This window comes from Pristiophorus japonicus, chromosome 21, assembly GCF_044704955.1.
Source record: "Pristiophorus japonicus isolate sPriJap1 chromosome 21, sPriJap1.hap1, whole genome shotgun sequence".
NCBI lineage: Eukaryota > Metazoa > Chordata > Chondrichthyes > Pristiophoridae > Pristiophorus > Pristiophorus japonicus.
The window spans coordinates 32082392-32106998 of record NC_091997.1 but is presented as its reverse complement, the minus strand read 5'-3'; the positions used below and the strand labels follow the sequence as shown (position 1 = coordinate 32106998).

General features: G+C 43.0%; 1 protein-coding gene across 2 annotated transcripts in view; it reads right to left on the bottom strand.

Annotated features, from left to right (window-relative positions):
* The window catches only part of npepps (aminopeptidase puromycin sensitive), a 220587-nt gene that overhangs the window by 37714 nt on the left and 158266 nt on the right, over positions 1–24607 (bottom strand). For both annotated transcript variants that reach the window (XM_070864544.1, XM_070864545.1), the window contains 2 exons: positions 13001–13220; positions 7728–7870 (listed from right to left, as the gene is read on the bottom strand). In XM_070864544.1, coding sequence (XP_070720645.1) covers positions 7728–7870; positions 13001–13220 — 363 coding nt within the window. The remainder of the gene's footprint in view (positions 1–7727; positions 7871–13000; positions 13221–24607) is intronic.

Below are 24607 nucleotides of genomic sequence, written 5' to 3'. Positions count from 1 at the left end.
AGTGCAGTAACTCAAGGGACTGTGAAGCAGTGCTTCGCAAAATGATAGCAAAAAATTAATGTAAAAATCACAGCTTCTATCAACCCTCACTATCACCAACAGGAATATATTTGCATTGAATCAGAGATTCAAAGTATCTTTCAGGCAGACCCATTCTACCCGTGTTGCCTCTTTAAAAGAGCTAACCAATTAATCCCACTGTCCTTGCTCTTCTCACGTAGCCCTGCAATTGTATCCCCTTCGAGTATTTTTTCCAATTCCCTTTTGAAAGTTACTATTGAATCTGTTTCCGTTTCAGGCAGCGTGTTCCAGATTGAAAAAAAATTGATCCTGGGATGTGGGCGTCGCTGGCAAGGCCGGCATTTATTGCCTATCCCTAATTGCCCCTTGAGAAGGTGGTGGTGGTGAGCCATCTTCTTGAACCGCTGCAGTCCGAGAGGTGAAGGTGCTCCCACAGTGCTGTTAGGGAGGGAGTTCCAGGATTCTGACCTAGCGATAACAACTTGCCGAGTAAAAAAAATTCTCTCCATCGCCCTCTCTGGCTCTTTTAGCCAATTACCTTAAATCTATTTCCTCTGGTTACCGACCCTTCCGCCAGTGGAAACAGTTTCTTATTTGCTCTAGCCAAATCCTTTATGATTTTGAACACCTCTATTAATTCTCCCCTTAACCTTCTCTGCTCAAAAGGAGAGAAATCCCAGAACCTCAAAACTACATATTTTTTAAAAAACTTTTATAATTAAAAATCCAATTAAAGTTGACAATTTACACTGGAGCACAGCTTGAACAAGAGCTTGTGGCAAAATAAAGTTCATTGATATAGTGCTTATAACGCAATAAATGTCATACTGCTTCAGATTCAAAAATGGATGCTGAACAGGAGGAGGATGACGATGAGAGGAAGTGATCGAACACGAAGCTTTTGAAGTCGTGGAGAGTGAGCGTTATTAACCCTTAGATTTTTTAAAACTGTATTATTTCAGATTTCTCTCATTGGCGAGCCCCAACTCCCTACATCCGTCAGTGGTTTCACCTGCCATGATATCACGGTAAAATATGGTAGTGTGCCCAAGATAAACAAAGAGAATCCTTTTTTCAAGATTACTTGATCTAACAATTCTATCCCATGCCTCCATGGGATCCTCCTGCCCTCGAGAAGGTGGCAGCATAGCACCATAACAGATCTGGTTTTAGATGTTCGCTTGTCTAACAAGTTTATTAAACAGTAATAAGAACATAAGAACATAAGAATTAGGAACAGGAGTAGGCCATCTAGCCCCTCGAGCCAGCTCCGCCATTCAATAAGATCATGGCTGATCTGGTCGTGGACTCAGCTCCACTTACCCGCCCTCTCCCCGTAACCCTTAATAGTTAAACTAGCCTCAACTGCTTCCTTGGGCAGAGAATTCCACAGATTCACAACCCTCTGGGAGAAGAAATTTTTTCTCAACTCGGTTTTAAATTGGCTCCTCCATATTTTGAGGCTGTGCCCCCTAGTTCTAGTCTCCCCCACCAGTGGAAACAACCTCTCTGCCTCTATCTTGTCTATCCCTTTCATTATTTTAAATGTTTCTATAAGATCACCCCTCATCCTTCTGAACTCCAAAGAGTAAAGACCCAGTCTAATCAATCTATCATCATAAGGTAACCCCCTCATTTCTGGAATCAGCCTAGTGAATCGTCTCTGTACCCCTTCCAAAGCTAGTATATCCTTCCTTAAGTAAGGTGACCAAAACGGCACGCAGTACTCCAGGTGCGGCCTTACCAATACCTTATACAGTTGCAGCAAGACCTCCCTGCTTTTGTACTCCATCCCTCTCGCAATGAAGGCCAACATTCCATTTGCCTTCCTGATTACCTGCTGCACCTGCAAACTAACCTTTTGGGATTCATGCTCAAGGAACTCAAAAGAGTTTCATTTTACTCAAAAGAGTTTCATGCTCAAGGACCCCCAGGTCCCTCTGCACCACAGCATGTTGTAATTTCTCCCCATTCAAACAATATTCCCTTTTTTTGTTTTTTTCCCCCCCCCCCCCCCCAAGGTGGATGACCTCACACTTTCCGACATTGTATTCCATCTGCCAAACCTTAGCCCATTCGCTTAACCTATCCAAATCTCCTTGCAGCCTCTCTGAGTCCTCTACACAACCCGCTTTCCCACTAATCTTAGTGTCATCTGCAAATTTTGTTGCACTACACTCTGTCCCCTCTTCTAGGTCATCTATATATATTGTAAACAGTTGTGGTCCCAGCACTGATCCCTGTGGCACACCACTAACCACTGATTTCCAACCGGAAAAGGACCCATTTATCCCGACTCTCTGCTTTCTGTTAGCCAGCCAATTCTCTATCTATGCAAATACAATTCCTCCGACTCCACGTACCTCTATCTTCTGCAGTAACCTTTTGTGTGGCACCTTATCGAATGCCTTTTGGAAATCTAAATACACCACATCCATCGGTACACCTCTTCCACCATGCTCGTTATAGCCTCAAAGAATTCCAGTAAGTTAGTTAAACATGATTTCCCCTTCATGAATCCATGGTGCATCTGCTTGATTGCACTATACCTATCTAGATGTCCCGCTATTTCTTCCTTAATGATAGTTTCAAGCATTTTCCCCATACAGATGTTAAACTAACCGGCCTATAGTTACCTGCCTTTTGCCTGCCCCCTTTTTTTTTTTTAAAACAGAGGCGTTACATTAGCTGCTTTCCAATCCGATGGTACCTCCCCAGAGTCCAGAGAATTTTGGTAGATTATAACGAATGCATCTGCTATAACTTCTGCCATCTCTTTTAATACCCTGGGATGCATTTCATCAGGACCAGGGGACTTGTCTACCTTGAGTCCCATTAGCCTGTCCAGCACTACCCCCCTAGTGATAGTCTCAAGGTCCTCCCTTCCCACATTCCTGTGGCCTGCAAATTTTGGCATGGTTTTTGTGTCTTCCACTGTGAAAACGGAAGCAAAATAATTGTTTAAGGTCTCAGCCATTTCCACATTTCCCATTATTAAATCCCCCTTCTCATCTTCTAAGGGACCAACATTTACTTTAGTCACTCTTTTCCGTTTTATATATCTGTAAAAGCTTTTACTATCTGTTTTTATGTTTTGCGCAAGTTTACCTTCGTAATCTATCTTCCCTTTATTATTGCTTTTTTAGTCATTCTTTGCTGTTGCTTAAAATATTCCCAATCCTCTAATTTCCCACTAACCTTGGCCACCTTATACACATTGGTCTTTGATTTGATACTTTCCTTTATTTCCTTGGTTATCCACGGCTGGTTATCCCTTCTCTTGCCGCCCTTCTTTTTCACTGGAATATATTTTTGTTGCGCACTATGAAAGAGCTCCTTAAAAGTCCTCCACTGTTCCTCAATTGTGCCACCGTTTAGTCCTTCTTTCCAGTCTACTTTAGCCAACTCTGCCCTCATCCCTCTGTAGTCCCCTTTGTTTAAGCATAGTACGCTTGTTTCTGACACAACTTCCTCATCCTCGATCTGTATTACAAGTTCAACCATATTATGATCACTCATTCCGAGAGGATCTTTTACGAGGAGATCGTTTATTTTTCCTGTCTCATTACACAGGACCAGATCTAAGATGGCTTGCTCCCTTGTAGGTTCTGTTACATACTGTTCTAAGAAACAATCCTGTATGCATTCTATGAATTCCTCCTCCAGGCTACCCCGTGCGATGTGATTTGACCAATCGATATGTTGGTTAAAATCCCCCATGACTACTGCCGTTCCTTTTTCACATGTCTCCATTATTCCCTTGATTATTACCCGCCCCACCGTGAAGTTATTATTTGGGGGCCTATAAACTACGTCAACCAGTGACTTTTTCCCCTTACTATCTCTAATCTCCACCCACAATGATTCAACATTTTGTTCATTAGAGCCAATATCATCCCTCACAACTGCCCTGATATCATCTTTTATTAACAGAGCTACCCCACCTCCTTTCCCTTCTTGCCTATCTTTCTGAATCGTCAGATACCCCTGTATGTTTAATTCCCAGTCTTGGCCACCCTGCAACCATGTTTCTGTAATGGCCACCAAATCACACCCATTTGTAATGATTTGTGTCGTCAACTCATTTACTTTATTTCGAATGCTGCGTGCATTTAGGTAGAGTGTTTTCATCCTAGTTTTTAAACCATGATTTTTCGTTTTGACCCCTCCTGCAGCCCTTTTATATTCAGTGGCCCTTTTTGATTCTTGCCTTTGGTTTCTCTGCCCTCCACTTTTACTCATCTCTTTTCTGTCTTTTGTTTTTGTCTCCTTTATGTTTCCCTCTGTCTCCCTGTATTGGTTCCCATCCCCCTGCCATATTAGTTTAACTCCTCCCCAACAGCACTAGCAAACACTCCCCCGAGGACATTGGTTCCGGTCCTGCCTAAGTGCAGACCGTCCAGTTTGTACTGGTCCCACCTCCCCCAGAACCTGTTCCAATGCCCCACGAATTTGAATCCCTCCCTGTTGCACCACTGCTCAAGCCACGTATTCATCTGTGCTATCCTGCGATTCCCACTCTGACTAGCACGTGGTACTGGTAGCAATCCCGAGATTACTACTTTGGGTCTTTGGGTCTTTTTTTAAACCTTCTTCCACTAAATTATTGCAGCTTAGATCACTCTCATGGCTGAGATCTAACTCCTCGTACCTTTGAGAGTGTCTTTCCTTGCCTCGAGATCTAGGTAAGCTTTCGGTAATGCACCTGGGGAACGCACAGCAAACCCTGTCTGGAAATTGCTTTTAGCTACTGGATTTAGGCCTTCATAAGATCTCACTCCAGTCCTTGAAAGCAATAGAGCATCACATCAGACTTTGTTTTAAGTTTAAAATATCAAGTGAATTGATTTGTTAATAAAAAATGCACATTAACAGTCAAAATATAGTCTAACTCAAGTGGAAAAAATAATAAAAGTATCACAATTCTAAGAACCAAGCTAATCCTTTGCAAATAACAGTCTTTTTGCTCTCGTTCAGGAATATTAAACTAGCTGGTTGCTTCTCAGATTTTAAACTGCTTCCTCCGCTGGGATTTTCCAAATGCCCCCCGATTTAAACACAATAATCTTATTTTTATATCCCAGAATAGAGCTACCTGGACTTTCTGGATTTTGAGTATCTGACCCCTCAAATTCAGAAATGAACAAAATACAAACTAAGCACTCAACCACGTGACATTGCTTCAGTTTGAATTTTGTCTCTGTCTCTCAAACCTTGACCATAACTGCTATTATTCGATGAAGTCCATGTGCATTGGTCTGGACAGGTTGTTGGCCTGCCCGATTATAGAATTCCCAAAGCCTACGGCGATCTGCAGTCCAGATATTGCAACACATGTGGACAATGAACTGCTATAAAGACACATTTTAAAAGGTCACCTTGCAATTTTGCAACATTGACCCCCAACAACCTGGAAAAACACAAGCATTGACAAGACAATGGCAGCATGTCTGCACAGGTTCGAATCAATTTGAGATTGTGAGGTTGAGAGATCGGTCTGCCAAGCGCTGGGATGCAAAGCCACTCACTCATCTATCCGCCTAATCTGACTTTCAATACAACACACATGGCTGTATATGTACGTCCAGCAATGTTCCCTCTAATTTGTTTTTGGGTGTGCGGGCCCTTTTATGGCTGTGCGGCCTATTCAAATTTCCGCATGTGCGTTTTTTCTATTTAAAAGCGGGTGTGCCGGCTGTGCGGTACCCCCAGACCGCTACGCGGCCGCACAGCTTAATGGGAAAATAGACGTTCAGGATCAGGCTCTTCTGCCGTCAGCGCACCTACAACAACTGCCCCACATTCATTGACTTATCGGGAGAATACCTTCATTATTCTACGATTAGATTTAATGGGACAGTTACTAAACCACAACAGTAATAGAACAACCAAATTGCAGGGTAGGAACAAGAGCCTTTCAGCCCCTTGAGCCTGTTCCACCATTCAATTAGATCACGGGGTATGTGCACCTCTACTCCATTTAAACTCCTTTGTTCATTTCCCTCGATGCCCTTACCTAACCAAAAATCCATCAATCGCAATCTCGAAAATTTCAATTGATGATCCAAAGCCTTGAGGGAGAGAGTTCCAGATTTGCACTGCCCTTTGTGTGAAAGAGATTTTCCCGATTCACTCCTAAATGTTAGAGCTCTAATTTTAAGATTATGCCCTCTTTGTTCTGGATTCCCTCACCAGAGGAAATCATTTTGCTGTATCTACCCTGTTGAATGCCTTAAACACTTTGATTAGATCACCCCTCAACCTTCTATACTCAGGGGAAGTTTACTCAACCAGTCTTCATAATTTAACCCTTTTAAGCCTGGTATCATTGTATCATTGTGAATCTGTGCTCCTTCCAGGGACAATACATCTTTTCTGAAGTGTAGTGCCCAAAACTGAACACAATACTTCAGATGGGCTCTGACCAACTGTACAACCAAGGCATCATTTCTCAATTCCAACCCCCTCGAGATAAAGGCCAACATTCCAATAGGCCTCCTGATTACTTTTTTGTATCTCTGCGCTTGTTTTCAGTGATTAGGGCACCTAAATCCCATTGCTCCTCCACAGCTCCTAGTCTCTCAACATTAAGGCAATATTCTGATTTTTCCATCTCAGACCCAAAGTGTCTGCACTTTACCATACCGAACTCGATCGGCCATAGTTTTGCCCAATCACTTAGTCTGTCTACGTCCCTTTGTAAAGTTCTGCTCCCACCCACATAACTTGCTGTGCCTCCTAACCGTGTCATCTGCAAACTTGGACGGATCAATCTCTATTCCTTCATCCAAGTCTTGAATATCGATGGTGAAAAGCTGAAGTCCCAGTGCAGATCCCCTGGGTAACCCCACTTTTTACATCCTGTCAATCAGAGAATGAACCCTTTATCTCGACTCTCTGTCTCCTGCCTCCCAAACAATTACTGACCCATGTCACAAGGTTCCCTCCAATTCCACACACAGTAATTTTTGTTCATAATTTCTCGTGCAGAATCGTACCAAATGCCTTCTGGAAGTCCATGTAGATAACATCCGTAAACACTCCCTTATCCACTATGCTCATAGCCTCCTCAAAAAATGAAACTAGATTAGTCAGACATCACCTATCCTTCACAAATCCATTCTGACTCTCTTTCATCAACTGATACTTGTCCAAATGCTCAGTCACTGTCTCTGATGACAGATTGCAGTCATTTCCCCACAATTAATGTTAAACGGATAAGTCTGTAGTTACTTGGTTTCTTTCTCCCTCCCTCCTTAAATAACCAGTAACATAATATATATATTTACTGCGATTGTGAAGCCTAGCCTGCTCCTCAATGTAACTGACAAAAAATTTCAATTATAGTTGTATCTTATAATTACTTTTTTTCTCTTTTTCATTAACTACAGAAATATCTTGGTTAGCTAACAGATTTTGGAAGTTTCATATATACTCACTTCAAATACTATAGACACACTCTTGACTGTTTGATTGCCCCAAACAAACTCCTTGAAGGGAAGCCTAACAAATACCTCCTAAACAGAGACCAGAACCAAGCAGAGACTCCAATTCATATTTGGACTTACTTTCTCCTTCAAGCAACTACCCAGTAATCAACCAAATATCACAACAATCTATCGCGTTAAGTCCCCCCACCCTCCTAAATAAAGTGAAAAGAAAGCTGCACGAGCAACCCTCGAAACATTAAAGGAACCCGAACTTACAGGACTTCGTAGATCGGCAGACAAGACGTGTTTTCCTTCAACATGATCCTTAAACCTGCGCCTTGCTTCCTCTATCGTTGGTTGGTGCCCAGCCTTTCCCAACTTTCCCAGGACCAAGCCTCTCAGGAGTGCGTCTAGGTGACCTGCGACATAAATTCAACACAGGAGACACTCAATGGTGGCTTTAAACAAAAATGCGAGTTCAAATGGGCTTACCACAGATGCCCAAATTCTAGTAAGTACTTAGAATGTGTAAAAAAAAAACTATATGGCTTACTATATGCAAATATAAACACCATGTACCAAGAATACATCGTAGACGTTAACTAAATTCCTAGAGATTGAAAGGCGGGAGGGGGGGGGTGGAAAGAAAGAAAGAAAAGAAGAAGGAAGAATTTACTGAGTTTTTGTATTCTTGGGATGTCAGCAACACTGGCACACCTGTATTTTCTGCCCATCCCCAGTTGACCCGAGAGTATTAAGAATCAACTGTTTAGTGTGGGTTTGGAGTCACAAGAACATAAGAAATAGGAACAGGAGTAGGCCATTTGGCCCCTCGAGCCTGCTCCGCCATTCAATAAGATCATGGCTGATCTGGTCAGCTCCACTTCCCCACCCGCTCCCCATAACCCTTTATCCCCTTATCGTTTAAGAAACTGTCTATTTCTGTCTTAGATTTATTCAATATCCAGCTTTCACAGTTCTGAGGCAGCAAATTCCACAGATTTACAACCCTCAGAAGAAATTCCTCCTCATGTCAATGTTAAATGGGCGGCCCCTTATTCTAAGATCATGCCCTCCAGTTCTAGTCTCTCCCATCAGGAGAAACATCCTCTCTGCATCCACTTTGTCAAGCCCCCTCATAATCTTATACGTTTCGATAAGATCACGTCTCATTCTTCTGAATTCCAATGAGTAGAGGCCCAATCTACTCAACCTTTCCTCATAAGTCAACCCCCTTAACCCCGGAATCAACCTCGTGAGCCTTCTCTGAACTGCCTCCAAGGCAAGTATATCCTTTTGTAAATATGGAAACCAAAACTGCAGTATTCCAGGTATGGCCTCACCAATACCATATATAGCTGTAGCAAGACTTCCCTGCTTTTATACTCCATCCCTTTTGCCTTTGGCCTTCCTGATCACTTGCTGTATCTGCATACTATCCTTTTGTGTTTCATGCACAAGTACCCCCAGGTCCCGCTGTACAGCGACACTCTGCAATCTTTCTTCATTTAAATAATAACTTGCTCTTTGATTTTTTTCTGCCAAAGTGCATGACCTCACACTTTCCAACATTACACTCCATCTGCCAAATTTTTGCCCACTCACTTAGCCTGTCTATGTCCTTTTGCAGATTTTAGTGCGTCCTCCACACACATTACCTTTCCTCCCATCTTTGTATCGTCAGCAAACTTGACCACGTTACACTCAGTCCCTTCTTCCAAGTCATTAATATAGATTGTAAATAGTTGGGGTCCCAACACTGATCCCTGCGGCACCCCACTAGTTACTGGTTGCCAACCAGAGAATGAACCATTTATCCCAACTTTCTGTTCTCTGTTAGTTAGCCAATCCTCTATCCATGCTAATATATTACCGCCAACCCCGTGAACTTTTATCTTGTGCAGTAATCTTTTGTGTGACACATTGTCAAATGCCTTCTGGGTGGAGGTGGCAGGGACTTTTCCCTGAGGCACAATGAACCAGTTGGCTTTCTTACACCAATAATCTTTCTGGTGCAAATCAACAAATTACCAGATTTATTGAATTCAAATTCACAACATGCCATGGTGGAATTTGTATTCACAATCTCTGGGTTATTAGTCCGGTATCATAATCATTAGGTTATCATACACCCAACTGTATAGTCTTTCTGTACAAATGATATAAATAGCACAGCACACTGAAGTAATATTTTGCTGGGATCTTTTTTCAGATTATAAATGGTCAGCTTTCCTTGGCAGAGCCTCATGTAACTTGTGTTACCGAACACACACACACACACACACACACACACACACACACACACACACACACAAAGCCATTAAAACACATATATATCAATTAAGTACTAGTAGGTAAATCAAGAACGAAAACACCGCAGACATTAATTTAATCATCCCCAGAACTTATTTGTTCATATTTATTCACCACAAAAAGCCACATTGGCAACTCCAGGATTGTCAATTATAGAGTCCCCCCTTGAGAGCTTTGTGTGCAGTTCACTGTTAATATTATCCATCCTGTTTTCAACAGTCTCTTTGACTCAAACAACAATGTTTTAACAAAGCTTGGGTTATAGCGGAGACAACTGATTTGGATCCAAGTGCAAACGATTCAGTATTTTATTGCCAGAGATTTCTTGTGGAAAATTGCAATACTTTGGCAGCAAATAGCTCGTCATGTATTCAATGTAGAAATTGGGAGAATTTGTCATGGATTGTTGCACCATGCTAAATCACTTGCCCTAGCTATAAAGGCCAACAGTTGATTGGGATAGACATGCTAACTCTCGCTAACAGTAACTCACTCATTTTGGTTTAAAATTTACCTACATTTTTGATGCATGTTCCTCTGAACCCAACTTCTTGTGCATCCACCCCTCACTTTGCACACCAATGGCAGCTGTGTCTTCAGCTGCCTGAGCCCCACTCTATGGAATTCCATCCCTAAAGACCCCTGCCTCCATTTTGGCCTTCCTTAAAACCCACCTCTTTGACCAAGCTTTTGGTAACTCCTCCTAATATCTCACTTCGTTGGCATGGGATCTATTTTTTCCGTAAACCTCTGAAGCACCTTGCAACACTTTTCTACGTTACAGGTGCTAGATAAATGCACAGTATTGTTGAATCCATCTTATTCAACTCGTGGTTTAAAAACTCCAGAACCTTGCTCTTGACGCCATCATTTTTCTGGCTAGCTATTTAGGCTGAACCAAATGGTGGATAACCTCCCGGTACTGGTCAACCCTGAACTGAGTTGTTTAGTTTCATGACCCCCAGATTCAATTTTTCCAACATCTTCCAAAGCTCCACTCTGCACAACCCCCAACTGACCCAGAACTCTGCTGGCAGCATCCTGCCCCACACAAAGTTCCACTCACTATCACTCCCATCTTTGCTGACCTGCATCGGCCCCATGCCCCACAACACAACAAAATCAAAATCCTTGTTACAATTGCCTCAATGATCTTGCTCTCTGCAAGCTCCTCCAGCCCCATGCCCCTGCCGGTACTCATGTCTCTCCTCCTCCTTCCACTCTACTATTGGTGCCATAGCCTTCTGATATCTTAGCTCTACTCAACGCAATGGTCTTCCTCACCCTACTCCATGTAACCCTCTTCCTCACCAGACTCCATAGAGGGGCAGTATGGCTTACTCCTGCTCGTAATTATGATGTTCTTATGCTAGGAGTACACGGCAGCTAGTAGATCTGGAAGGGGGTACACTAAGTAAAGTTTGAGAACCACTGACCTAACGGATACTGAATTGCATGAACAAATAATATCCTGGGGCATTGGAACCGGTTCTGGGGGAGGTGGGACCAGTACAAACCGGACAGTCTGCACCTAGGCAGGGCCGGAACCAATGTCCTAGGGGGAGTGTTTGCTAGTGCTGTTGGGGAGGAGTTAAACTAATATGGCAGGGGGATGGGAACCAATGCAGGGAGACAGAGGGAAACAAAAGCAAAAGACAGAAAGGAGATGGGTAAAAGTGGAGGGCAGAGAAACCCAAGGCAAAAAACAAAAAGGGCCACTGAATATAAAGGGGGTGCAGAAGGGGTCAAAACTAAAAATCATGGTTTAAAAACTAGTATTAAAACACTCTACCTAAACGCACGCAGCATTCGAAATAAAGTAAATGAGTTGACGGCACAAATCATTACAAATGGGTATGATTTGGTGTCCATTACAGAAACGTGGTTGCAGAGTGGCCAAGACTGGGAATTAAACATACAGGGGTATCTGACAATTCGGAAAGATAGGCAAGAAGGGAAAGGAGGTGGGGTAGCTCTGTTAATAAAGGATGATATCAGGGCAGTGTGAGAGACGATATTGGCTCTAATGAACAAAATGTTGAATCATTGTGGGTGGAGATTAGAGATAGTAAGGGGAAAAAGTCACTGGTAGTTGTAGTTTATAGGCCCCCAAATAATAACTTCACGGTAGGGCGGGTAATAATCAAGGGAATAATGGAGGCATGTGAAAAAGGAACGGCAGTAATCATGGGGGATTTTAACCAACATATCGATTGGTCATATCAAATCGCACGGGGTAGCCTGGAGGAGGAATTCATAGAATGCATACAGGATTGTTTCTTAGAACAGTATGTTACAGAACCTACAAGGGAGCAAGCTATCTTAGATCTGGTCCTGTGTAATGAGACAGGAATAATAAACGATCTCCTTGTAAAAGATCCTCTCGGAATGAGTGATCACAGTATGGTTGAATCTGTAATACAGATTGAGGGTGAGGAAGTAGTGTCTCAAACGAGCATACTATGCTTAAACAAAGGGGACTACAGTGGGATGAGGGCAGAGTTGGCTAAAGTAGACTGGAAACACAGACTAAACGGTGGCACAATTGAGGAACAGTGGAGGACTTTTAAGGAGCTCTTTCATAGTGCTCAACAAAAATATATTCCAGTGAAAAAGGGCAGAAAAAGAAGAGATAACCAGCTGTGGATAACCAAGGAAATAAAGGAGAGTATCAAATTAAAAACCAATGCGTATAAGGTGGCCAAGGTTAGTGGGAAACTAGAAGATTGGGAAAATTTTAAACGACAGCAAAGAATGACTAAGAAAGCAATAAAGAAAGGAAAGATAGATTACGAAGGTAAACTTGCGCAAAACATAAAAACAGATAGTAAAAGCTTTTACCGATATATAAAACGGAAAAGAGTGACTAAAGTAAATGTTGGTCCCTTAGAAGATGAGAAGGGGGATTTAATAATGGGAAATGTGGAAATGGCAGAGACCTTTGTGTCAGCCTAGATTCTTGCGCTCCAGACCCTGGAGTGGGACTTGAACCCACAACCTTCTGACTCCGAGGTGAGAGAGCGACCCGCTGGCTGACACTCAAATTGACAGGTACTCAAACTCACTCAACTCTGGTATGAAAGTTCAAAGCGACTCCAGGTTGCAAGTGATGTGAAGATGTGTTCCATATTCTTTTTAATTTGGATACAATTTGAACAGGATAAATTACGTTCAAGGAGAGGGCTAGTTGCCTTAAGCGGAGAACATCTTAAAATCATTAGAGTTGGAAATCATACCCTCGCCATGTTTGGGGTCCCAGCCCAGCTTATGCCCAATGTGTGAGAACAGGTCAACAGCGAATTCTTGCATTTCTTCGTGGAAATCTGTGTGGGACAATAAGGTAGAAAGTGTCCCGAGGTTGCAGCTTAAATCGCTCCACACCGTGTAATTTGGCTCAGTCACAAACGCCTCCATGACTTTCATTACTTCCACTGTGCCGATAATGCCAGCTCGAGCCTGCAAAACATACAAAAAAGGACACATCAGATCATTCATTACAGCCAACAATCTGATCAGCCGGCCACTGACTGCCAAATGAAAACAATATCCTGTGTTACAATACGGTGCTTCATGTTGAATGGCCACTTTCCAGGAGGTCTTCATACCAGGTAAGAGACAAACATGCATTTACACAGCACCTTTCACAACCTCAGGATGTCCCAAAGTGCTTCACAGCCAATGAAGTACTTTTGAATTGTAGTTACTGTTGTAATGTTGGCAAATTGGCAGCCTCATTTCCTACAATTCCAAAGTACTCCATTGATTGTAAGAACATAAGAAATAGGAGCAGCAGTAGGCCCCTCAAGCCTGCTCCGACATTCGATATCATGGCTGATCATCGACCTCAACTCCACTTTCCCGCCCGATCCCCACCCCATGACTCCAAAAATCTTATCTATCTCAGCCTTGAATATATTCAGAGACTCAGCATCCGCAGCTCTCTGGGGCAGAGAATTCCAAAGATTCACAACCCTCTGAGTGAAGAAATTCCTCCTCATCTCTGTCCTAAATAGCCGACCCCTTATCCTGAGACTGTGACCCCTGGTTCTAGACTCTCCAGCCAGTGAGAAACAACCTCTCAGCATGTATCCAGTCAATCCCCTTCAGAATATTTTATGTTTCAATGAGATCGCGTCTCATTGTTCTAAACTCGAGAGTATAGGTCCAATCTACACAATCTCTATTCATAAGACAGCCTTCTCTCATCCCAGGAATCAACCGAGTGAACCTTCGTTGCACTGCCTCCAAGGCAAGTATATCCTTCCTTAGATAAGGAGACCAAAACTGTGCGCAGTCCTCCAGGTGTGGTCTCACCAAGACCCTGCACAATTGTAGCAAGACTTCCTTACTCTTATACTCCAACAGGACCCAGGAGAGGGCTCTGAGCTAGTTAGAGTGGGTGAGAGCTCAGATGAACAGGACCCCAAGAAAGACTGCAAAAGGCAGGAGGCAACAGAGCAGAGTAGCACTAGGGTAAGTGTAAACCACAAGGTGATAGGAAGGGACAATATGTATGAATATAAAGGGGCTGCAGGAGGGGTCAAAACTAAAAATCATGGTTTAAAAATTGGTATTAAAACACTCTATCTAAACGCACGCAGCATTCGAAATAAAGTAAATGAGTTGACGGCACAAATCATTACAAATGGGTATGATTTGGTGGCCATTACAGAAACGTGGTTGCAGGGTGGCCAAGACTGGGAATTAAACATACAGGGCTATCTGACAATTCGGAAGGAGAGACAAGAAGGAAAAGGAGGTGGGGTAGCTCTGTTAATAAAGGATGATATCAGGGCAAGTTGTGAGAGATGATATTGGCTCTAATGAACAAAATGTTGAATCATTGTGGGTGGAGATTAGAGATAGTAAGGGGGAAAAAGTCACTGATGGGCGTAGTTTATAGGCCCCCAAATAATAACTTCACGGTGGGGCGGACAATAATCAAGGGAATAATAGAGGCATGTGAAAAAGGAACGGCAGTAATCATGGGGGATTTTAACCTACATATCGATTGGTGAAATCAAAATCGCACAGGGTAGCCTGGAGGAGGAATTCATGGAATGCATACGGGATTGTTTCTTAAAACAGTATGTTACAGAACCTACAAGAGAGCAAGCTATCTTCGATCTGGTCCTGTGTAATGAGTCAGGAATAATAAATGATCTCCTCGCAAAAGATCCTCTCTTTTGAGTTGAATTTGTAATACAGATTGAGGTGAGGAAGTAGTGTCTCAAACGAGCGTACTATGCTTAAACAAAGGGGACTACAGTGGGATGAGGGCAGAGTTGGCTAAAGTAGACTGGGAACACAGTCTAAACGGTGGCACAATTGAGGAACAGTGGAGCACTTTTAAGGAGCTCTTCATAGTGCTCAACAAAAATATATTCCAGTGAAAAAGAAGGGCGGTAAGAGAAGGGATAACCAGCCGTGGATAACCAAGGAAATAAAGGAGAGTATCAAATTAAAAACCAATGCGTATAAGGTGGCCAAGGTTAGTGGGAAACTAGAAGATTGGGAAAATTTTAAACGACAGCAAAGAATGACTAAGAAAGCAATAAAGAAAGGAAATATAGATGAAAGTAAACTTGCGCAAAACATAAAAACAGATAATAAAAGCTTTGACCGATATATAAAACGGAAGAGAGTGACTAAAGTAAATGTTGGTCCCTTGAAGATGAGAAGGGGGATTTAATAATGGGAAATGTGGAAATGGCCGAGACCTTAAACAATTATTGCGCTTCGGTCTTCACAGTGGAAGACACAAAAACCATGCCAAAAATTGCTGGTCACAGGAATGTGGGAAGGGAGGACCTTGAGACAATCACTATCACGAGAGGGGTAGTGCTGGACAGGCTAATGGGACTCAAGGTAGACAAGTCCCCTGGTCCTGATGAAATGCATCCCAGGGTATTAAAAGAGATGGCGGAAGTTATAGCAGATGCATTCGTTATAATCTACCAAAATTCTCTGGACTCTGGGGAGGCATCAGCGGATTGGAAAGCAGCTAATGTAACGCCTCTGTTTAAAAAAGGGGGCAGACAAAAGGGGGTAACTATAGGCCGGTTAGTTTAACAGCTGTAGTGGGGAAAATGCTTGAAGCTATCATTAAGGAAGAAATAGCGGGACATCTAGATAGGAATAGTGCAATCAAGCAGACGCACCATGGATTCATGAAGGGGAAATCATGTTTAACTAATTTACTGGAATTCTTTGAGGATATAACGAGCATGGTGGATAGAGGTGTACCGATGGATGTGGTGTATTTAGATTTCCAAAAGGCATTCGATAAGGTGCCAACACAAAAGGTTACTGCAGAAGATAAAGGTACGCGAAGTCAGAGGAAATGTATTAGCATGGATAGAGAATTGGCTGGCTAACAGAAAGTAGAGAGTCGGGATAAATGGGCCCTTTTCAGGTTGGAAATCGGTGGTTAGTGGTGTGCCACAGGGATCGGTGCTGGGACCACAACTGTTTACAATATACTTAGATGACCTGGAAGAGGGGACAGAGTGTAGTGTAACAAAATTTGCAGATGACAAAGATTAGTGGGAAAGCGGGTTGTGTAGAGGACACAGAGAGGCTGCAAAGAGATTTAGATATGTTAAGCGAATGGGCTAAGGTTCGGCAGATGGAATACAATGTCGGAAAATGTGAGGTCATCCACCTTGGGTAAAAAAAAAAAACAGTAAAAGGGAATATTATTTGAATGGGGAGAAATTACAACATGCTGCGGTGCAGAGGGACCTGGGGGTCCTTGTGCATGAATCCCAAAAAGTTTGCAGGTGCAGTGGGTAATCAGGAAGGCGAATGGAATGTTGGCCTTCATTGCGAGAGGGATGGAGTACTAAAGCAGGGAGGTCCTGCTGCAACTGTACAGGGTATTGGTGAGGTCGCAACTGGAGTACTGCGTGCAGTTTTGGTCACCTTACTTAAGGAAGGATATACTAGCCTTGGAGGGGGTTGAGACGATTCACTTGGCTGATTCCGGAGATGAGGGGGTTACCTTATGATGAAAGATTGAGTAGACTGGGTCTTTACTCGTTGGAGTTCAGAAGGATGAGGGGTGATCTTATCGAAACATTTAAAACAATGAAAGGGATAGACAAGATAGAGGCAGAGAGGTTGTTTCCACTGGTCAAGGAGACTAGAACTAGGGGGCACAGCCTCAAAATACAGGGGAGCCAATTTAAAACCGAGTTGAGAAGGAATTTCTTCTCCCAGAGGGTTGTGAATCTGTGGAATTCTCTGCCCAAGGAAGCAGTTGAGGCTAGCTCATTGAATGTATTCAAATCACAGATAGATTTTTAACCAATAAGGGAATTAAGGGTTATGGGGAGTGGGCGGGTATGTGGACCAGAGTCCACGGCCAGATCAGCCATGATCTTTTTGAATGGCGGAGCAGGCTCGAGGGGCTAGATGGCCTACTCCTGTTCCTAATTCTTATGTTCTGATGTTAACACCTCCTTGCAATAAAGGCCAACATGCCATTTGCCTTCCTTATTGCTCGCTGTACCTGCATGCTAACTTTCTGTTTCTTGCACAAGGACACCCAAATCTCTCTGAACACCAACATTTAAAAGTCTCTCACCCTTTAAAATATATTGTGTTTTTCTATTGTAAAGCACTTTGGGATGCATCGAGGTTGCAAAAGTGATGATATAAATACAAGTCTTTCTTTTTACGTTCTTTCATAGTTCTTAACCCCAAAATGCACACTTTCACATTCCTTGGCATTGAACTGGCTCTGCCATCTAATTGCCCACCTTCAAGCCTCTGTTCACCTGCAATCTTTCTCAGAGTTTGCCAATGTTCCTAATTTGGCAGTAGCAAACTTTGATGCTGTTCCTCTTTCATCCATGTACAAATTATTAATAAATATAAAGATTTTGCACAAGCAGATCAATCCACTCAATTGCACAGAAACTATGGAGTCATGGCATCTACTTTGGGGGGAAAAACAAGTCTTTTGGAGACAACCCTGATCAGAAGCAGAAATGTGCTTGAAATGGAAACAGAAGACTCTCACTTAATCCTGGCTAACTGATCACTGTACGATTACATAGGACAGGGGATAGAATAGTGAGAGCTGAGGATATATCTGAACAAGATGATTAACTTCCTTAAGTACAAAACATAAAAATGGGAAATAAAGCATTGTGTATATCGTAAGATGTCTGAAGATACCGTAAGATACTCTTTCGGGCTATAACAGCTCAGGCTGTTTCACACAAATGGGTTTCATCTTTTTCTGAAAGCTTTTCCACCACCTACAAGGCACAAATCAGGAGTGTGATGGAATACTCTCCATTTCCCTGGATGAGTGCAGCTTCAACAGCACACATGAAGCTCAACAATATCCAGGACAAAGTAGCCCGATTGATCAGCACTCCATCCACCAGCTTCAGCATTCACACACTCAACCACTGGTGTAGTGTGTACCATCTACAAGATGCACTGCAGCATCTCGCTGTGGGTTCTTCGACAGCACCTCCCAAACCCACGACCTCCACCACCTAGAAGGACCAGGGCAACAGGCGCATGGGAACACCATCACCTCCAAGTTCCCCACCATCCTGACTTGGAAGTATATCACTGTTCCTTCATTGTCGCTGGGTTAAAATCTTGGAACTCCCTCCCTAATAGCACTGGGGGAGTACCTTCACCACACGGACTGCAGCGGTTCAAGAAGGTGGCTCATCACCACCTTCTCGAGGGCAATTAGGGATGGGCAATAAATGCCGGTCTTGCCAGTGATGCCCACATCCTGTGAATGAATAAATAAAAGAAATATGTTGAGCAATGGAGCCCAGCAACTGGTGAAACATGTTAAAAATGAGGAACAAAGCACGAGGCTGATTTAAGGTAAATATAAAAACATCTGTTTAAATGTGCGCAGTTAACTATTTCTAATTGCAGCCAAAATTTCAGCAATGTTGTTACTTCTGTTGTAGATGATGGAAGGAGAATTTAGAGCAGAGACAATGCTACCATTAGCATTTTATCTAATACGTGGTGTTCCTTAGAAGAATTCATTTTGCATCAAGATTGCAAACACTGACATTCATTTGGCGACGTGCCAGTGGGAAGAGCTGCCACTTGGTTAACCTCCTAATTATCTCTCAAACAACTCATCAGCACGCTTGTCACAAGAGAGCAATTTAAAGCTTCTTTTACATAAGTGAAATAATCATATGATTCAAGTATGCCAAAGTCTTTGTCAATAGCGAGAAGTCTCTCCATTTCAAATTGGAGAGCAACACAACTGCCAGACAGAGAGATTCACCTCGTCAGCAGGCAGTATGGAGAACGTGAAGAAGGACGTGCACATTGAGGCGACAGATGTCATTCCTGGAGAATTAAACATTTACCCACTTGATCAAGGATTCCTCTGGTCATGCAGAACATGACCGTGCCAAATGCAAAGTAAGACTGCTTTCAGTCTGCTCCAGAAGTATGCCTCAGGTACAACAACTTACATTTAATCTGAGAAAAGTCTCAGGGCACTCACAGAAAGCAAGGAGAACAGTGGATATCAATCCAATGAAGGTGACCAAAAGCATCGTTAAAGAAGTTATAAGGAGGGTGTTGCGCAATGTTGTCCACCATTTCTCCAGAGAGGGTTTTGACAATTAATTAGATTGAAGTGTTTGCGTTTAAATTAAAATATGCACAAATGCTTAATCAACGCAACAAGAAAACCCAGATTATCTGGTCATTATCACATTGCTGTTTGTGAGAGCTTGCTGTGCGCAAATTGGCTGCCGCGTTTCCCATATTCCAACAATGACTACACTCCAAAAGTACTTCATTGGCTGTAAGGCACTTTGAGATATTCGGTGGTCGTAAAAGGTGCTTTATAAATCCAAGTCTTTCTTTCTTCATGTCCAGCTCACAACTGTGGCTAATAGAGTTGTGCAGTCAGGCTGGTTAAGTCTGGGGAACTAGTACAGCGAGCAAGGCAAAGCTCGTTCATCTTACACCAATCTGGACCAAAAGGCTGATCAGAAAATAAAAGTCTAGCTCGCCCACTTGACTTGGGTCAGTGGCATGCTTGTTCTGAAGCTTACTGAGAGTGGAAGAGGAGAGCCTGGCCAAAGGAGTATTGGAGTAATCGAGTCTGAAAGTGACAACGGCATCCATGAGGGTTTCAGCAGCAGTTATACTGGAGAGTTAGAGACAAAGGCGGGCAATTTTATGAAAGAGGATACAAGCAGTCATTGTGATGGGTGAGGATATTGTAATAGCGCCACCTGGTGCCTGCTGATTTATATAATAAAGCTCCTAGTTCTTACTGGAAGTCACGCTGAGCAGTTTGAATACATATACATTTTTATTGTGTCTCAAGATATCACAGAATTGGTGACGAGGATGGGATTGCTGAAATTTTTGTTGCCGGTTAATCCTGCCAACCAATGGAGGAACTGTTAGATGTTCATCATTTTGTAGAAATACTTAAAAAATCCGAGGTAAATTTTGAGCACACCTGACTGAACAGTCGACGTTGCCAGAGTCCAAATGGTCACGCTTATGGGAATAATAGATCGTGGGTTCGATCGTGACCAAGAGACTTTCGGAGCGTATGTGGAGCAGCTAGGAGTGTTTTTCACGGCAAATAGTATTGTCGAAGTTCCCGATGATGTAAACAGTAACCGGGTGGTTTTGGAAAGGAAACAGCCTTTATTTTTGGACTGAAGCAGGCCCCGAGGTGTACGAAACCATGAAAAATTTGCTTGTTCCCGCCAAGCCATTGAAGGAGATTCAGCACTACAGTCCTGAGCCCCTGGAAATCGCTGAAAGTTATCGTTTTGGAATACGCGATCAATTAAATGACGAGGGTAACACGGAGTACATTTTAGCTTTAAAAAAAGCTATCCATTCACTGTAATTTCGGAAACTTTCAAGACCGAGTTTTATGTGACCGCTTTGTTTGTGGGTTGAAAAATGAACGTATCAGAAGTAAATTGTTCACAACACTTAACTTGACTTTTGATTTAGCTTGTCAGACAGCCATGTCGATGGATATGGCCGCCCGATACTCCCGAGAATTTCACGCCATTTCCAGTCATCAGACAACCGAGGTGAATCGGCTGCAAGTAAAAGTAAAAGGCAGTTGGGTCACAAGGTCTCAGTAACTGGCCACAGTAATGGTGCATTGAAGTCGTGCCTGGGACAACACAATCACTCAAAGCTGTGAAGGCAGAGTGTTTCTACTGCAAGAAAACTGGGCATCTTGCAAAAACGTGCCAACAGAAGAGTAAGCCAACCGGCAATGTTAGAAGTAGAAACTGCCAGACATTACATACCGCTGAGGAGAAGCAGCAGGATGAAGAGTTTCTGCCGATTCTGGAGAGCACAAAGGTATCGATCAGCGACTCGCGAGGTATCGTCATCCAAGTCGACATCACAGCCCTGGCCTGCTGATGGTCTTGCGGGACAGGGCCATTGGAGGGAGCAACATGCGGTGGCATGCCACTGCAGGGAGCATCATGTGCTGCTGCAGGAGAGCTGCGGCTGTGAAGAGGGCGAATGGATTTGACGTCACCCAAACCCAGGTCGCTGATTGGAGTGCGGGCAGGTACAGCTGGAGCGGTGAGGTCGGGCTGAAGGAGCGGCGAGAGTTTGTAGAGGGGCGCGGTCGGGGCCCAGGAAAGGCATGAGTTCAGGGCCCAGGGGCATCACAGGCCAGCCCACACTGCGATATGTGCGTGCGCTAGGTCCTGGCAGCAGAGCTGGTCTCCAGTTAGTCTTGGGTAATCCTTGCCACTGGACCAAGACCTAGCTCTGTCAAGCCCGTGTGGTGGCTGGTGTGCAACGGCCACCAGACGTTAAAAAAATCCATGCACAGGCATCTTCCACACTTCAACATGTCGTTCGGAATCCAGAATATTAGGTCCTTCATTGAAACACCTGTGAACTCATCCCTTTTTGATGTGGAAGAAAGTCATCCTCGTTTCGAGGGACTGCCAATGATGATGATGAGACATCACAGGAACCAGGATACCCATGGAAATCAACACTGGTGCATCCATGGGCATAGTACCAGAATCACTATTTTGTGACAAGTTACGCGATTTTCAACAAGAGAAATCAAAGGTGGAGCTGCGAGGCTACGCAGGAGAGCAAATCCCTGTAGTAGGAAGTGTTACCATACCAGTGAAATACAAGGATCAGTATTGGAGCTTGCCTCCAATAGTAGTGGTAGGAGACAAGCCTGCCTTGAGAAGTAGAAATTGGTTGGGATCACTGAAGCTGAATTGGAATGATATGTTGTGTGTGGAAGCAAAATTTGCATTGAAAGATGAGGTCATCAAGCAGTATCCAAAGATGTTTCACGAAACAGACAGTCCGATCCAAGACTTCAAGGCGAGTGTCAGAGTGCAGAAGGACGCAGTTTACTACAAGCCACGTCCCATACTATATGCACTCAAGGAGAAAGTTGAGCAAGAATTCAAAAGACTAGAAACCGAGAACATTATCTCTAAAGTAGATCCGAGTAATTGGACTACATCCATTGTTGTTGTACCCAAGTCAGATGGTAAGGTAAGGTTGTGCGAGGATTATAAGGTAACCATAAACCAGGCTCTAGAGTGCAATCTACCCAATATGTTGCCAAATGTGGAACATTTGTTCATAACACTGACAGCTGGCCAGATCTTCTCAAAGTTAGATTTAACAAACGCCTCAGTGGAGGAGAAAAACTTTCATCCCATTGATCTGAAGTGGATTCAATCTCCGGATCCAAAGGTGAAAGATTAGGGTTCTAACCTACTGCACCTCCCAGAAAACATTACATTTCCACAGTAGATGCACATTAGATAGTTGTGGAGTCAGTACTGAGGCCCCGACTGCTGTAGGTCTACATAAATGTTCTGGATTCAATTTAGTCAATTTGTATACGATACTAAACGAGTAGGGGGGACGGGGGGAAAGAGTAGTAGAGTCTGACAACGCAACTAAGGAGTTAGAAGACACAAGTGATATTTTCAAGTGATCATTACAATGGCAGATATAATTCAACACTGATCAGGGGAGCACGCTTACTTTATAATGGTGTTGAACTAGCTAAAAGGAGAGAGAGATCTGGGAGTGAAGTAAAATCATGAAATAGATTGGCAGATTGGGTAGCATAAATCTGAGGTCGTCACACTGAAGCTGTGAGGTGTTCTGGTTGGGCTGCAGCTTGAATACTCCATTCAGCTCTGGTCACCAAAGTACGAGGATCCAAGTCTTGGAACTGTTGCAGAGAAGGGCTGGTCCTTCGTGTCAGAGGACTGCTATAAGGATCGGTTGGAAAACGTGGACTCTTCAGCATGGAATGGAGGTGAACTTTAGGGACAAGATACTAAGTGGACTAGAAAATGAACCCTCAACGCTACAAGTTAAACCACACCTGCAGGATAAGAGGAAATGGTTACAAACAGGTTAAAAAGCCCCAGCCGATGAAAGGAACCAATTCTTCCCACAAAATTGTTTATTACCTGAATGGTCTGCAGGTAGGGCAGTGGAGGCAAAATCTCTGCAGTAATTCAAGAGGCAGTTAAGATGGTACAAGGAGAACTAGAGCTGGATAGAATGGGCTCACCCATCTGTACTTGTGTTTGTATATACAGGTCCGGTTTTCTCTTGAAATTGTGGTGGAGCTGAGCTGGACTTCCAAAGTTTCTTCAGTGGGAACTTGTATCAAGAATTGGGTCTTGAAATAGGATTCATGCAGGCAATAAATGCTTATTTCAGCTCTCATAAGTGAAACATAAAAGACCCCATTTACCCTCAATCGATAGCCATTTCCTTTCAGGTTTTCCTCGATGTCAAGCCTAAAGATCCAGTCATTGTGATCCATGAAATAAACGAGCAACATCTAACATAGACTTCGAGCCGTGTAAGTGGCGACTGTTTTTTGTCCTAGGTTAGCCACGACTGCTGCCCTGAATTATTGTTCAAGCTTTTTTTTTTTAAGGATAGAAAATATTAAAGAATTTTTAGGAGTGCTTTGGAAGTGAAATGTATCTTGCGCTTCAGAGCACATCAATAAGTTGCTCATCTTTTCAACCTTGATGTATATACTATAACATATAGAGATATGAACAGAAATAGGTTGGGCTCTCAAAGTAAAAGACAATATTCAAACCGCCACATCCTTTCATTGCTATGCCGGTACGGATAGGTCAACATATTCAGCACATCTTCACAAAGTGCAAACAACTTCATGCAGACTTTTCCCGTGCTCTGCCAGAGAGAAGGAAGACTAAATTTTGCAATACCTGCAGCATTTGTAACTTCTAAAACATGCTAAAGAAACCACAGAGCACACGTATTTCTCCAAAGCCAATTTAGGAACCAGGGAGGAACATGAAGCGTTTGAATGTGGTGAGTAGAGAGACAACACTTCTTATACTTGTGTAAATATATTTGGATATACATAATTTAGCCCAAGAATTTTGATCAAGTGAGACTATTGAAATGCAAGCAAACAATTTGCGCCCTTATTCTAACCTGTCACTTCATAATGATAAATGATTACATTTATAGGTTACATTTCTTAGTAACTTGGGAAGCTCACAGCTCTAGTATCACAATCACTAATCTTGCACTGTGGATGTTATCATTCAACAATGAGATGGAGACCGCAATCACCATCAACACAACAGCCAAACCTGAACAACAATCCACAGAAAGCCACGCTGGTTCATAAATTAACACTGCGGAGTGATTTCAGGCAAACAATCCAATCTGTGCATTTACTTTAATTATAAACTTCAGCTACACTCATACTTTGTCATTTGAACTTTTGACTCACTCCCAGCCAATATTCTTTATGGAACAAATCTGAATCACTATGGGTG